Below are 14,809 nucleotides of genomic sequence, written 5' to 3' on the forward strand. Positions count from 1 at the left end.
ACTGGGGGCTGAGAGGAAGGAAGAGACTTGTTCTCTGTCATGTTCCCTGTTCAGGCTTACGAGTCCATGTCAGTGGCTGCCACCGATCTGTCAGGTGCAGAAGGCAGTCTCATGGTGCAAACACACATTAGAAATGAAGACTACTTCCCAAGTGTCTAATCTGAAATCCACCACTGCTATTTGAAAAGGTGCTTGTTCATGAAATTTAGAGATTTTGAAATTCTCCCAAAAGTTGCCCTGTTTGGAGATCTCTAAATGTCATAAAAATGCAGAAGAATCATAGCAAAATGCTTAAACAAAATGTGGTTTTTGACAGGGTGATGCTTAAGTCCACTTACCACATAAAGTAATCATGGGCAGATGGCCAAAGTCCTCTTGTGTGGAGCCAATGAGCATATGCCAGACTACAAGGTGAGTTTGCACATAAAGACTGTGCTCCTCTCAGCACAGTCCAGGCCCTGGGTGATTTCTGAGCACTGTGAAGAGCTTCTATGGAATAAGCCAGCACCTGTCACTATATTCTTTCTTTCTAGGCTGACAGAAACAATCACGCTAAAGAGATAGCTTCAAGCAGAAGATCAGCTTTATTTGCCAAAGGATTGTCAAGCTGCTGCATACCCACCATCCAGCCTCAGGATTTTGTCTCAACTCCAGCTCTTAGGATTCTAGTTTTTATCCCTAGCTTTCTGCCTGTATTTCCCATTCCTTGCTTCCTTCCCCTGAGCACACACAAACCCAGAATGCCATTGCGGACTCAAACCATATCAGCGTACACTGCATAAGCATGCACAGAGTTGTCCCAGGGATCTCCAGCCACAGCATCAAGAATAAAGAAACCTGCTTTGGCTAAGTGCAATGTATAATAGATTACAAAAGTGTGTGTGCTGCTTTGGGATTGTCAAATTATTCGAACAACAGAGGCAATAGTCACTTAAACTTGTCAGGGGCAAAGTCATGCCACCTGGATTTACAAAGCTTTTGAAAATGCATTTGGAAATGAACAACACACAACAGATAATGCACTAAATATTTCACATTGGTAGACTAAGATGCAGATACCCAATTTACAGATAACACAACAGCTCCTTTTCCCTGAGTCATAAATTCCAGGATGATCAGATTCTGAATAGCACTCCCAGATACAAAAGAAAAAAAGAGCAGATGATGAATATTTTATCGCTGAATTCTTGCTATACATAATCATATCATTTTATTATCTCATGCTGTGCAGAAAAAAAAAACATGGGAAATGAGGCTAGATTTGTGAATGATAATAGTAATTTGTCAAGCTGTTTGATACAAGGATGAGAATACAATAAACATGATTTTAAAAGTTGAGATAGGAAGATTGGCTACTGACATGAAATGGGAAAACATGGAAGTGATTTAAAGATATTAAAGAAATGTAAAAGAGACTGCGGTATATTAATTTATATAGCAGGAACATCAAAATAAAATACAAGAAACAGTAGCAAAAGCTGCATCTATGAAGAAAAATGGCAACCATTTTGACAGTCTTGGGTAGGAGAGATGGATAAACCGTCGCTCGTTACATGTTTCTGCTCAAGTTTCACCTTGACTTAGAAAAAGCTATTTTCTTAGTACATTGCTCTTGGATTATGTGTGAATGGGGAATACCTTCTGCTAGCAGTACTCAGACACATATATTTAAATCCCCTTTTCCAATGACATTTGCTAGAGTTCAAGTTTCCTTATGAATTATCAGACGAAATGACGTTTCAGTGTGTTCATTCCGAATACTAATCACACACTGTAAACGAGCTTTTTTAAAAAAAATGTAAAATAAAAATAAAACCTTTTGGAATCACAAAGACAGGTCTGAAGAGACAATGCAGATGGAGCTCAGAAGAGGTGCACAAAATCAATCACAGAAGCACAGAGGCTGGAAAGGACCCCTGGGAATCTCAAATCCAACCTCTGGCCTAAAGCATGTCCAGCTGGAGCAGGTTGCTCAGGGCCTCCGCCAGTTGGGTTTGGATACCTGCAGGGATGGAGGTTCCTGACTGCAATTTGGCAGAGATAAAACCTGACTGGACCTGCTGTTACTGGACAAATAATGACCGAGGTGTTTCAGCCACTAGCAAGGAAATGGAAATGTGGCCCACAGATAAGGTAATCGTATTAACTCCAGCTATGGTGACCTGGCATTTCATTTGAACTGTAGTAGTTCTGTTCCTAACTGCTCTGCCTGTATTTTATTATTGGGAAAACACTTTAAAAACATAACAAAGCAAAACCCATAGCAGCTGAACAAAAAAAAAAAAAAAAAAAAAAAAGGTGCTATAGCTTGAAGCACATTGATTGAGGATGTCAATACAACATTGTTGTATTGTTGTTTTTACTTTTCAAGAAAGTTAGCCTCATTCCTGACCTATCTTTGAAAAATTCAAGCCTCTCCAGGCAGAACTTTAAGTCTCCACAGTTCATGAGAGGTTATGGACTGCATCAGTAATGCTCTAAACATGAACTTTTAAATATTGGCTTTTCAAATAACAACTAAAGGATCAGATGAGGCCAAGTATAAATATTGACCTATGTACAATGACTTAGACCTGTCTGCATGACACTTTGGTGTTTAATGGCAACTAGTATCCAGCTGTCAGTTTTGATTATTTTAGTTTTAATCCCTCATACCAAGATTACACATTGTGTACCCAGCCTGACTTAGAAGTCAATTTCCTTTGTTTCTAACTCTGTAGTAGAAGAAGGTTAAAGCAGGTCCTTCTTCTGACTCAGTAAAAAAAGCCCTTGAAACAGTGGGAGCCTCAGATACCTGAAATGTTTATAATTAGTCAACCTCTGAAAACTCTTGAAAAAGATACCAGAAATACAGTACCCCTTCAGGTTACCACATACCTTTCCCTTCTTAATTAAAGAAAGTATAAAAGCAGAACTGAGACATAAAACACATTTCAGATATTTTTATCTGCTATGCTATCTCAGGAGTCATGTATCAATTACCTCTAGAAAAGCTGCTTGGAAACTAGAGCCTGCCCAGGTGAAATTAAAGCTGGTTTTATCCTTGGCTTGCAGATGATGCAGGAGCACCCTGGGATCCCGTGATTTCTATGCCCTGTCATCCTGAATTTCAGTGAGAGCTGCACTTCAAAGCCTTTTTGGTTTGAAAAATCAGAAACAGGGGTCCGAATAACAATGTTTCCCTGTTCTTTTTATTTCTACATTAAAAGATTAACTGGACGTTCACGGTACCGACATCCAATTCAGAAATAATGCATGGTCTTGTATGGCAAGAGCCAGGTGAATGCAGCCAGCCTCTGCATTTACCAGCCCAGAACCAGAACTCCCAGCAGCATTCAGAGCACATACCCAGAAGAGGTGCAAACACATGAAGCATCATTTTGCACACAGTGAAAGGTCAGACATTCACATTATGGGAGATGCAGGACATCGTGCTTCTGAATACACATCCATAAATAATTGAAAGGAATTAAGGGCGTTTTTTACCATTTCCCCTTTTAACCTCTAGCCTTTCTCAAGGTCTATAATTTTATACATATCTATATATCAATATGTATTTAGTATTTGTTAGAATGCTATGGGATAAAGCCCTGGAAGGAAGAGTGACACAAGAGAGTTGGTTAAGATTCAAGGGTCATCTATTCCAAGCCTAGGAATGACGCATCTCAATGAAGAGGAAGTCAGGCAAAAACGCCAGGAGGCCTGCATGGGTTCAAGGATCATCTTTTCCAAGCCTAGGAATGAGGCTCTCTCCAGAAAGGAACAGGACACCTGGTTACCTAGGATATGAGAAGGCTGAAGTACTCAATGACTTTTTTTCCTCTGTCTTGACCGGCAAATGCCCCAGTCACACTGCCCAAGCCACAGAATGAAAAGGCAAGAACTGGAAGAATGAAGAATGGTCCACTGTAGGAAAAGAACAGGTTTGAGACCATCCAAGGAACCTGAAGGTGACCAAGTCCATGTGATCTGGTGAGATACATCTGTGGGTCCTGAGGGAACTGGTGGATGAAGTGGCTAAGCCACTTTCCATTGTATTTGAGAAGTCATGGCGGTCAGGTGAAGTTCCCACTGACTTGAACACCCACTTTTAAAAAGAGAGCAAAGGAAGACCTGAAGAACTACATATTGGTTAGTTTCACCTTGGTGCCCAGCTAGACCATGGAGAAATCATCCTGGAAATTATGCTAAGCCACATGTTAAATAAGAAGGTGATTCCTGCCAGCCAACATGGTTTTACTAAGGGCAAACCATGTCTGGCATATTTGGTGGGCTATTAAGAGGGCACTACAGCATTGATGGATAAGGGAAGAGCAGGTACCTGGACTTGTGGAAAGCACTTGGCACTGTCTTACATGGCACCCTTGTTCCTAAACTGAACAGGCATGGCTTTGACAGATGGACCACTCAGTGGAACAGTGGATGGATTGGTTGGATGACAACATCCAAAGAGTTGCCACCAATGGCTCGATGTCCAAGTGGAGACCAGTGACAGGAGGTGTTTCTCAGTGGTTGATATTGGGACTGGCGCTGTTCAACATCTCTGCAAGCAATGTGGGCAGTGGGACTGAGCGCTCTCTCAGCAAGTTTGCTGATGTCACCAAGTTGTGTGGTGTAGTTGACACACTGGAGAGAAGGGATGCCATCCAGAGGGACCTTGGCAGGCTTGAGAGGTGGACCTGTGTGAACATCATAAATCTCAACAACACCAAGTAAAACATCTTGCACATGGGTCAGGGCAATCCCAAACACAAATACAGGCTGAGTGGAGAATGAACTGACATCACTGCTGGGGAGAAGGACCTGGATGTGTTGGTTGATGAGAAGCTCAACATGACCCAGCAACGAGTGTGTTGGAAGCCCAGAAAGCCAACCATATCCTAGGATTCATTCAAAGCAGTATGGCCAGCAGGTTCAGGGAGGTGCTTCTGCCCCTCTGCTCTGCCCTCAGAGACCCCACCTGGAGTGCTGCATCCAGCTCTGGGGCACCCTACATAGAAAGGAAATGTATCTGTTTGAATGAGTCCAGAAGAGGGTCATGAAAATGCTCAGAGGACTGGAGTACCTCTCTTACAAAGGCTGAGAGAATTGGGATTCTTCAGCACTGGAAAATAGAAGGTTCAGGGGAGACCTTACAGAAGCCTTCCTGTACCTGAAGGAGGACTAGAGGAGAGCTAGAGAGAGCCTTTTTACAAGGCCATATATTGACAGGACAAGGGTAAATTCAAACTGAAAGGGTGCAGGTTTAGATTAGATATAAGGAAGAATTTTCTTACTGTGAGGGTGGCGAGGCATTGGAAAAGGTTGCCCAGAGAAGTCCTCAATGCCCCATCCCTGCAAATGTTCAAGATCAGGCTGGATGGGCCTCTGAGCAACCTGGTCTAGTGGAAGGTGTCTGGGCCCACAGCAGGGGGCTTGGACCTCTAGACAATCTTTAAGGTCCCTTCCAACCCAAACTGTTCTATGATTCTGTGATGAAATGCTGATCTCTAGCATTTCCTTTGTGCAGATGTGACACAGGAAGAAAGACCCTTTACTGCATTTATGTAAGTTGTTGCTGACATGAAGAAGGGAGACCAAGCATCACTAAGAGTGGCACTTCAGTGTGTTCAAGGACTGGTGAAACTTACCTTATTGCCCTGCATTTTCCTATGTGTATATGTTTGACCTCCTTTAGGTGTCCTCTCTTTTCTGTAGGAGAGCTTCAGATCTTCTTCAGAATCTCAGTCAAGGAATAAGTGCACCACAAATATTTGTTGTAGGTAATGTATCTTACTGAACTTGTTATTCTGATGAAGCTTCTCTTGAGGGTAAAGCGTTGCACTTGTCCAGTGAAATACATAGACCTACCTTTGCAATTTCACTAAGGGTTGTTACACTGTGTGATCGACCTTGGTCTGGCTGCTTTGGGTACAGAGTTTCAAAAATAAATCAAGTTTCCACTGAGGCACCTTAAATACAAATTAAAAAATGCATGGATTGACCTTTATGTCACTGAATGAAGCCTTATATTTTTAGCTGTTTTGGCAAACTAGATCAGGAAAGGAAGGTGCATATTTCAGATTATGTTCTTTAGATAGGAAAAAGAATAATAAGACAAACTGAGTTAGATGTGAAATACCTATCCAACTGCATAAAAAGCACATGCATCACAGCCCAGTGCATACACCAAGCCTGAGACATTTATCTGATGCAAACAGTATCAGCAAAAAATCCTGTTTTTTTAAACAAAGCCTCACCTTTCTGCTATGGATTTCATTGGCAAATAAAAGTCCTCTCCTGCGAGGTAGGCAGCTGCAGTTCCACCTCCAAAATAGGTTTTCCTCAAGAGGGGAGCAATCCGGTTGTTTACCAATAATGCTCCTAAACCAGTTGGGAATCCAAAGATTTTATAGAATGAGATGGGGATAAAGTCAGCTTGGTGAACTCCCAGGTCCAGTGGAGAACTGCTCACATACGAAGCTGCATCTAGTAGAACAAACCACTTCCCTGGTATTTTAATGGGGCAGAGTTTTCCAGATTTTATGTCCTGTATCCATGAAAGGGGATATTTGGTACCAGAAAAATTGCTCTGAGCTGGGTAAGAGAATAGATGAGGTGTTGTGCAGTTTTGTTCTTCAGCTGGTAACCTGCTTTTTGCTGACAAAATTTCCTTTGGTTTTATTGGAACAGACAAGACATTCATTGAAGCAGTTATGCCTCTCATACCCACCACAGATGTGTGGCTGTCAGTTAAGTAACAAAATCGACTGCTGGGTTGCTTAGTGCCTTCAGGTATCCAAGGGAATGATTCTGCTATCAGTTTAAGTGCAGCTGTGCATCCAGATGTGAAAATGATGGTGTAATCCTCAGCAGTAGTGTGGAAGTGTTGCAATGTTCTGAAAAATGAAAAAAGAAAAATATCAATTTATTTTCTGATTTTTCTTTTTTATTGCTGTGTGATGTATTTCAGTTTTCCTCACCATAAGTTCTACTCTGACACCAACTATGAATAGTAGACAAGTTTTGCCAAACAGTACAATAAGCTTCAACAAGGGATCTTGAATCACTTTGTCCATAAGAGACACTTTTCATTGTTGCAGTGAACGTGGCTGTGTTCTTAAGGATAGAAGCCAATTTGCCTGGCTCCAAATAGAGTGGCCAGTCTGGTCCCTCAGTGGGATCAGAATTAAGCCTGCATATAATTAAAATTACACTGTCCTTGAGAGGGACCAGTTTTATTTATAAACTATTACTGTTTTCAGTTTGCAGACTATTTAGAGCAGACAGAATATGTTTCAGTTAAGATAATCTACTTAAATAGTGAGCATCCAAATTAAGGGTCACAATATTCAACAGGGAAACCTTAGAAAACAGCTTTGCTCCTTGCTTATGTTATTAACAATAGAAACAGAAGGCACAAGAAGCAACACACAATTCCATGGGCCTTATGCACTTAAGGCTGTAATCTCTGTGCTCCACAAAGGTAAGCTTCCCAAACCAGAAGCAATCTAACGTTTTCCAATGACCCAAACTATGAAAAGCAAACTGATCTCTGGAGGCATGTCTGCACTAGACATTCTTTGATGTCTTGAGAGCACCTTGTTGGCTCTAAACTACCTTTTGTGAACACCATCTAACACAGCTTGTGGTATCCATGCTAGGCTGTGCATCTATTACGGTTTTGCAGCGTGCAAGATGAGTCTTTTCAGAGGCTGAGGAACAGCTTCAATTCAGTCACCTTTCTTACCTTTTTCACCTGATGGACTTTCTCTGAATTAACTTTATAAAACTCCTACTAATATAAACAGAAAATGTAATAAACATCCGAGAGACATCAGCTTCAGAGAATGGAGCAGAGCAAACAAAATGGAACCAGAGCATACATGCTGCGGCTCAGAAGTGCTCTCCAAGCAGCTGGCATTCTGATCTGTGGAATTCCAAGATACAGACCAGCACTTAGAGAGGCCATGAACTCTGGTTTCCAATGTGTATGATTAAAAGTTTGCATGTTTCATACAACATGATATTCCCTTGCTAGAAGAGGCAGAAACTGAAGATGCAGGTGCATTTAAATATAAGTTGCATAAAAGATTATGTGACAAATTTAAGTTAAAAATCATGAAACATAGGACAGTGCTGAAATTCCTTAAAATTTTATTCGTCCAGTCTGAAACACAAATGCTACAGGGAAAGGGTTTTAGAGCTTGATGGTGGGTGCAACAGTCAAATATTAAACACTGGAAAAGAAACAATTACAATGGCTTTGATGATTTGCACTAAAAAAACACCCTAAAAAGGCCCACTGAAATGATACTATGAATACTTTTCTCAGTTGAAGAAAACTGTTATGGTACTGGGAAGTACAGGATGCAACAGATGATTTCATAAGCCCAAATGAGACTTGACTTTTTTTAGAACTTAAATTTTTGAAAACTGATGCAAATGGTAGGTATTTTATGTCTTGGAAATAAAGACAGAATTGCAACTTTTATGAAGGAGCAGGTCATGGACTTAGGCTTTAAACATTCTGAGAAACCATTTGAAAGAATTCATAAGAATCTTTCTGAAATAGACCTGCCAAAGGATAGTTGCTGCAAGCATTCACAGCCCTGCACATAATTTTTAAAGACCATGTTCATAGAACCCAAGTTTTTCCATTAGAGTTTAGAAACCCTGTTAGCACTGAAGACAGGAACAATCACAGACGTTTTTGTATCAGGTATTGAGCTGACAGCCTGCCTCATTCATTGCTGTGACCTGTTCTCTCCAGTCACTGAATCATTCCCCTTTCCCCTGCACAGTGCTGTGCAGCCTTTCCCTCCATCACCTGCTTTACAGCTTAGAGCACGTGTATGTGTTGTGTAGGACACCTCAGTGAAGGAACCTGAAACCCTCAACCCAGCTGGTTGCAGGGTTACCACTCAGAACCATGCCCTCAATTTCAGTCCTGATTTCATTCTGCCTTTATTCTTCTTTCCGTGCATTTACCTAGATACAGAAAAGATGGAAAGCAGAAAAAGCAAGAGTCCTAATTTCTTTTTCAGGGACAGAGAAGGAAAGCATTACAGTTTTGTTTCTATGGGAATGGAATGGTGGAGAGTAGATTAGAAAGGAGGCTGGGTCTTTGTGGTTATGGGCATAATTTTCTATGTATTATCTGATGTGGCTAATTTTTGTATGCTCTACAGTCATATTGGATAAGTTTTGGAATCATCACACTGATATAAACAAAATTGCAAAAAGGTTGTGCAATTTCAAGAAAAATGATCAACAACAACAACAATAAAATATCCAACTTGCTCTATTTTTACCTCTGTGAGCTGCAGGCCAACTTACGTATTCACACACAGAATACATTTTGAGCTAAAACACTTGGTGATAGGAGCAAATTCTTAATATGTAACATCTTTTCATAAGAGTGAGCTGACAAGAGCAGCGACAAAAAGCAAGCTGAAGGCTATTATCAAGTCTGCTCCTCTTTTACTCTCTATAATTTCTCTGCTCTCCTCCCCACTCAACCTCTTTGTGCCACACATGCTCAGTGCAGGGTGAGACACACCTGGGTCAAATGCTAAATTTTGTGTAAGAGTAGTACCTGAAGTTCTCCACTGGAATTGTACTTGCTTACCACAGCACTTAATTTGACCAAAAGACACTGTTAAATGACTATAGCTAGAATGCAAAAATGGTGGAATGGGATTTAATAATGGGATGCTGTCATCCAACCATGAATATCAGAGCCATTGAGTACCTTTATTAAACATTTTCAGAATTTTACAAAACAATAAATACTATTTTGGATTGTTTAGGCTCACAAATAGTGACATCTCTATGTTTAATTCATAAATGAGTGAGACAAAGCTCATGGGTATTTTAACTATATTTAGTTTGAATTCATTCAAATTCAGAAATAGCTGAAAAGTTCTGAAATAAAATCCCTGACACAACACTGATGTATTATCTATTCAGCTCAGTACAAGAAATTGACTTTCAGATGAAAAAAATCAAGCTGTAGGGTTAACTTTTCAGAAGTCTCCAAATAAATTAGATGCTTTTTTTTTAAAGCCATTTAAGTTCCTAGAGCTAGAGAAACAATCAAGTTATATTTCTAATTGACTTAGATAGCAAATAGATTCTTTTGAAAGTCAAATTAAGTACCTATTGCATTTTGAGTCTCCAAATGCCTTATAAAATTGCTATAACTCCAGTACTTGCAAAAGAAGTGGAATTTTAAAAGTTTGAACTATTTCTTACCTCAAAAAGTAAAATAAATAAATAAAGCAAGAGCAACTGAATTCAGGGAACTTCCTTCTCCTTTTGATGTGCAGAGCAGAAAAGCTGCGAGCACCTCAGAATAAGGTTTATGAAATGAATACCACAAAATCCTGAACTAGAGCAGCACTGCCATGATAAAATCAGACTACTCAGGGATAGAAAACTGCAATACATCTTATTGACTTCTGCAGCCCACAGTACTACATCCTCTGTTTTGACATGGATATTGGGAAGCACTAGCTATTACACACAAAATTCCTAATGCTGTCTGTCTTCGTGCAAGACATACCCCATTACAGTGAAATGCAGTACACCTTTATTACACTCCAGGAAGATTTATAGCCATATATAATGTTGCTGTTGGCAGCAGGACTAAAGACTTGAAGTAGAAAACTGATAACTTGATCTACTACAGCTCACAGCTGCAAAGAGCAGTGGCATTTTATAGTATTACAAATTCCCACGTTTCAAAGGACTCTTTGGAAGAAAGGACTAAGAAGGTAATTGTGAAACATATGGATACAACTGTGCCTTCACTTGCAAGTTGGCAGAAAGGCTGAGGAACTTAATCCAGTCCCTTGCTGTCAGACTGGCAAGGCAGGGAGGAAGCTGCAAGCTCCATCTTTGCAGACATTGAAGACACACTACGAGTGGCCACCTCTTCTCCTCGTCCTCTCAACGTCCCCAGGAGCACAGATTGTGACATACATAGATCATGAAACCTGTCCAGAGAGAAGGCAGTGAAAATGCCCCCACTTGACCACACTTCCCTGTGGGTGTTTGTATTCTGAGACCTCTCTGTTAGCTGGTGTTTAATAATTTTTAAAAGTTGCCAGGAGACTTTTGTATCTTTACAACAACAGCTGAGCCAAAATGCCTTTGCACTTCAAAGCAAACACTGGCAAAGAAAGTCAATTTTCAACCCCGCCAAGCCTGCTGTCTCATTTTATACGTTTAATACACACAAAATTAGTAATGAGCTTTATACTTAAAGATTTCTATAATCAAGTCATATATTCAGAGGGAGTAGTCACATTATCTAACTTATCCAGTCCAAAAGCCCAAATTAATAGTTTAATTAGAACTATCACTCCACAGTGCCACTGGCAGCTGTGCAGAAGGTAAAGGCTACTATTTTTTCAGCTACCTTAGGGACACTGTGACACCCAAAGTTAGATGAGATGCTCTCCAAAGCTGCTTCCTGGCTGCCATTCTCTCATGTAAGAAGCCCCTTGTTCCTCCTTGCCATCAGCTCTTTGTAGCTCTCAGCAGAAAATCAGTAGCAAACAGACTTATTCCCATACTACACCATTTCCATTACAGCCTCCCAAAATTCAGCTGATTGACATGGCTTTTCTTCCATACTGCTAGGCTTAAAATACTTTCAAAAAATATGTTTTACATCAATTTCTCTCTATTCAAATCTACCTTTTGAAAACAGCTAGTAAAAAACTGAAAAGCAACTTATATTGCTAGATTTGCTTCCTGCCATACTTTAATTCCAATTGGTGCAAACGTTTCTATCTCTAGTTGGCAAGATCAAAATATGCTCAGGGACTTAGTGGTTTACATTTTTTATATTTGTATTCACATTTTTATTTAGACTGTATATGAGTTTTCATAAATATCATCAGAACAATGATTCTCTAGTCAGTAGCTGATAAAAAAACCCTTATAAAAATTTAAGTATTGCCATTGTAACAGGAGATTCAGATTTGAAGACAGAGCATAGTTACCTATACAACAGTACAAGTTTAGGTTGCATTTTATAAAGGAATCTTTTCAGCTGCACATCTAAATCTAAAAGTATTTTCTATTTTAATATTTTTTCAGTGTCATGCCAGCTGGATTCACAAATCCAGTTTAGACTTGTATTAAAAGATGCTTACCTTGGGCCTTAGAAGTATCATCACAGTGTTTTCTGCTCTATAGAAACTGAAAAGATGTGACATGCTGTTGTTTAATGAATAGGTTTTGTAAGAATAAAATTAATAAATTACTTCTGAGCCAGAAAATATTTTATTTTGGGGAGTTTTTTTGGTGGTTTTTTTTGTTTTGTTGTTGTTGTTGCTGTTGGTTTTTTTTAATTCCTTAACTGGCATTTTAATCCTTTCTGGACACAAGTGCATGTGGGAAGTATAGACAGTGGCTGAATCTACATTTCTGGGTAAGAGTGTTTTAACATTCCCTATTTATTAATTAAGAGTCAGCTCCAGCGATCAAAGCAGCCAATGGAAAAACTCCCACCAACTTTAGTGAGAGTTCCTAAGGTCTTGTAAACTGCTGTGGCTGTTACAGAGCAGGACCCACCCCTGCTTTCAGGCTTAACTTCTTGTGCAGTAGCAGTTCTGTACATGTTTTTCTCTCTACTTACACAGAAAAAAAAGGAAAAGAAGATGTGGCTATCCTCATTCAAGCCAGCACAGAAGGATACCGTAGAAAAGGATATACTTCTTAACACACAACCCAAATTTTCTTTAATTTCTCTTGCTGACAGAAGTGACAGCTTACATCTATATCCATGAGGGGAACGTTCCAGTTTACAGACTAAAAAGACAGGCCTTCTGGGTAGGAAATATATTTTATTTCATAAAGACAAGGTCTATTCAATCCAGTATGCCACAGCCTCAAGTTATATTCTCATTGTCAATTCCCAATTCAAACAAAAGCAAACTAAAATCTATAAATGCTTTAAAGAATCAAATATACTCAAGCAGGAAAAAATTTACCTAATCTGTCTCCCTTCAGCAAAACATTAACTTACTGAAAAAAGCTCTTGTAAAGGTTTAGGTTTGGGGAGTTTTGTTTGGTTTTTCATTGTTGTTGCTGTTGTTTTGTTTGGTTTTTTTCTTATAGAAATGTTTTCATCAGAAATCTATACCATATCACCTCTGCAACCTGTGCAGCTAATCCAGTGGAGATCCTCCAAATTAGAAGGATTTGCCCATGGATTAATACTAGCATGAGGAAGAGCACTGGGATAAATAATCCTTTATAGCTCTCTCTCCAAGTTTCCTCAGTCAGTTCCCTTTTCTGTTTCATTTTCCTTTCTCATATTGACAATGTACAAATTTAAAGTTTTCAGAGCGCACGCTAACTGTGAAATAGCTGCACACTGCCTTGTTTATCCTCACTAGTTACATACACATAAACTTCTTGTCTGACCATTTTACTTGAAAGGCACTCATTCTGAACCCAGCTTCTTCCCATTACTGCTTGCATGAGAGTGATTAGGATCTTACCCATTGATATGACTGTTGTTTATTTCCTCCCTGGAGACAAAATAAATGATTAGATGGAATGCACCTCAAAAGTTCCACTTGGCACAGGCAGGTGATTGAAAAGTCCCCCCCTTGCTATTTGAAAGCGTTACACTTTCTTTAGGCATTCACACTCAGCCATCTGAATTGAAGCATTATAATCCTTTACATTTATTCCCCTGCCAAGTTCACTGGAGACACACTGTGGAAATACCTATTTGCTTACAAAGGGTCATAGTCGGTCTTCACCAAACAGATCCTCTCTCCAGCTCCACAAAGCTGGCAGCTCAGCAGAATGCCTGGAGTTTCCCTTGCATAACAGCTTCAGAAGAGCAGGAGCTCTTTAATGACCACAAAACATCTTCCTGCAGGAAAAGATGCTTTGATGAATAAAGCCTATAACAAGCACACACCCTGACTGAGAGGTGTTGACCCTCATAACTCATTTCAAAGTGCACATCCAGCAGGTGTTCAGTGTCACACCTGGCACAGTGACAGAGCAAACTACAAATAAGGGTGGTATTATGGCTCCGCATGTAATCAAAAGAGCAAAACAGTCAGAAGGACTCATAAAATCCACAAAATCCGATACTACAAGCGACCTGTTGGTACAGTTTGTTCTAATACGCAACTATAACTCCTCTCACTGACAGAAGTCTCTAACGCCTGTAACTTCCTAGATGTGGCAGAAGCCCCTGGGTAACTCTTCTCTTTGAAATTAAATGTTGTTTTTCTGTGTAGAGAAGGAAGATCAATAGCTACATGATTTTAAAACCACTTTGTGGATATTTTTTCTGAGTAAGATCAGCCAGATCTGTTTATTTCAGTACTTGAATAAGTGCCAAAGATTTGTAAAAACACCCATGAAACCTAGTATTTTCATTAATTACGACACAAATGACTCTGAAAAGTTATACCATAGGTTTTTTAAAGAAGAATTCACCACCTGATATTCAAGTAACCAGGAAAGAAATGGAAAAAATAACCCATATTTTAGGGAACCATTTAAGGAGGACTAGCCATAAACATCAAACAGTTCATGAGAAATCCGTTCCAAACTGTATTTGCAAAAACTAATTGCCAAATTGAAAAACTACAAATTAATACAAATCAGTTTTTAAATCATTCACGTCTTAGAATTCAAGCTATTTCTGCAGCAAGTCTTAGGAGTCACTAGGAAGAAGCAAATCTAAAAACAAACATAGGAAGATTTTGTGCATGGACTAGCATATCACCTCAGTTGGTGTCTAGGCAACTTCAGTGCGAGATGTTTTCAATACAGTATTTTCCTC

At 39.6% G+C, this 14,809-nt stretch overlaps 1 protein-coding gene across 3 annotated transcripts in view; it reads right to left on the bottom strand.

Moving 5' to 3' along the window:
* Nucleotides 1-14,809, bottom strand: part of MOCOS (molybdenum cofactor sulfurase) — a 209,275-nt gene that overhangs the window by 119,333 nt on the left and 75,133 nt on the right. For all 3 annotated transcript variants that reach the window (XR_004242053.1, XM_032119208.1, XM_032119218.1), the window contains exon 4: nt 6,240-6,878. Coding sequence is in view for 2 of the 3 variants with exons in the window: in XM_032119208.1 (XP_031975099.1) it covers nt 6,240-6,878 (639 nt within the window). In the remaining variant the exon portion in view is untranslated. The remainder of the gene's footprint in view (nt 1-6,239; nt 6,879-14,809) is intronic.

This window comes from Corvus moneduloides, chromosome 1 (genome assembly GCF_009650955.1).
Source record: "Corvus moneduloides isolate bCorMon1 chromosome 1, bCorMon1.pri, whole genome shotgun sequence".
Classification (NCBI taxonomy): Eukaryota; Metazoa; Chordata; class Aves; order Passeriformes; family Corvidae; genus Corvus; species Corvus moneduloides.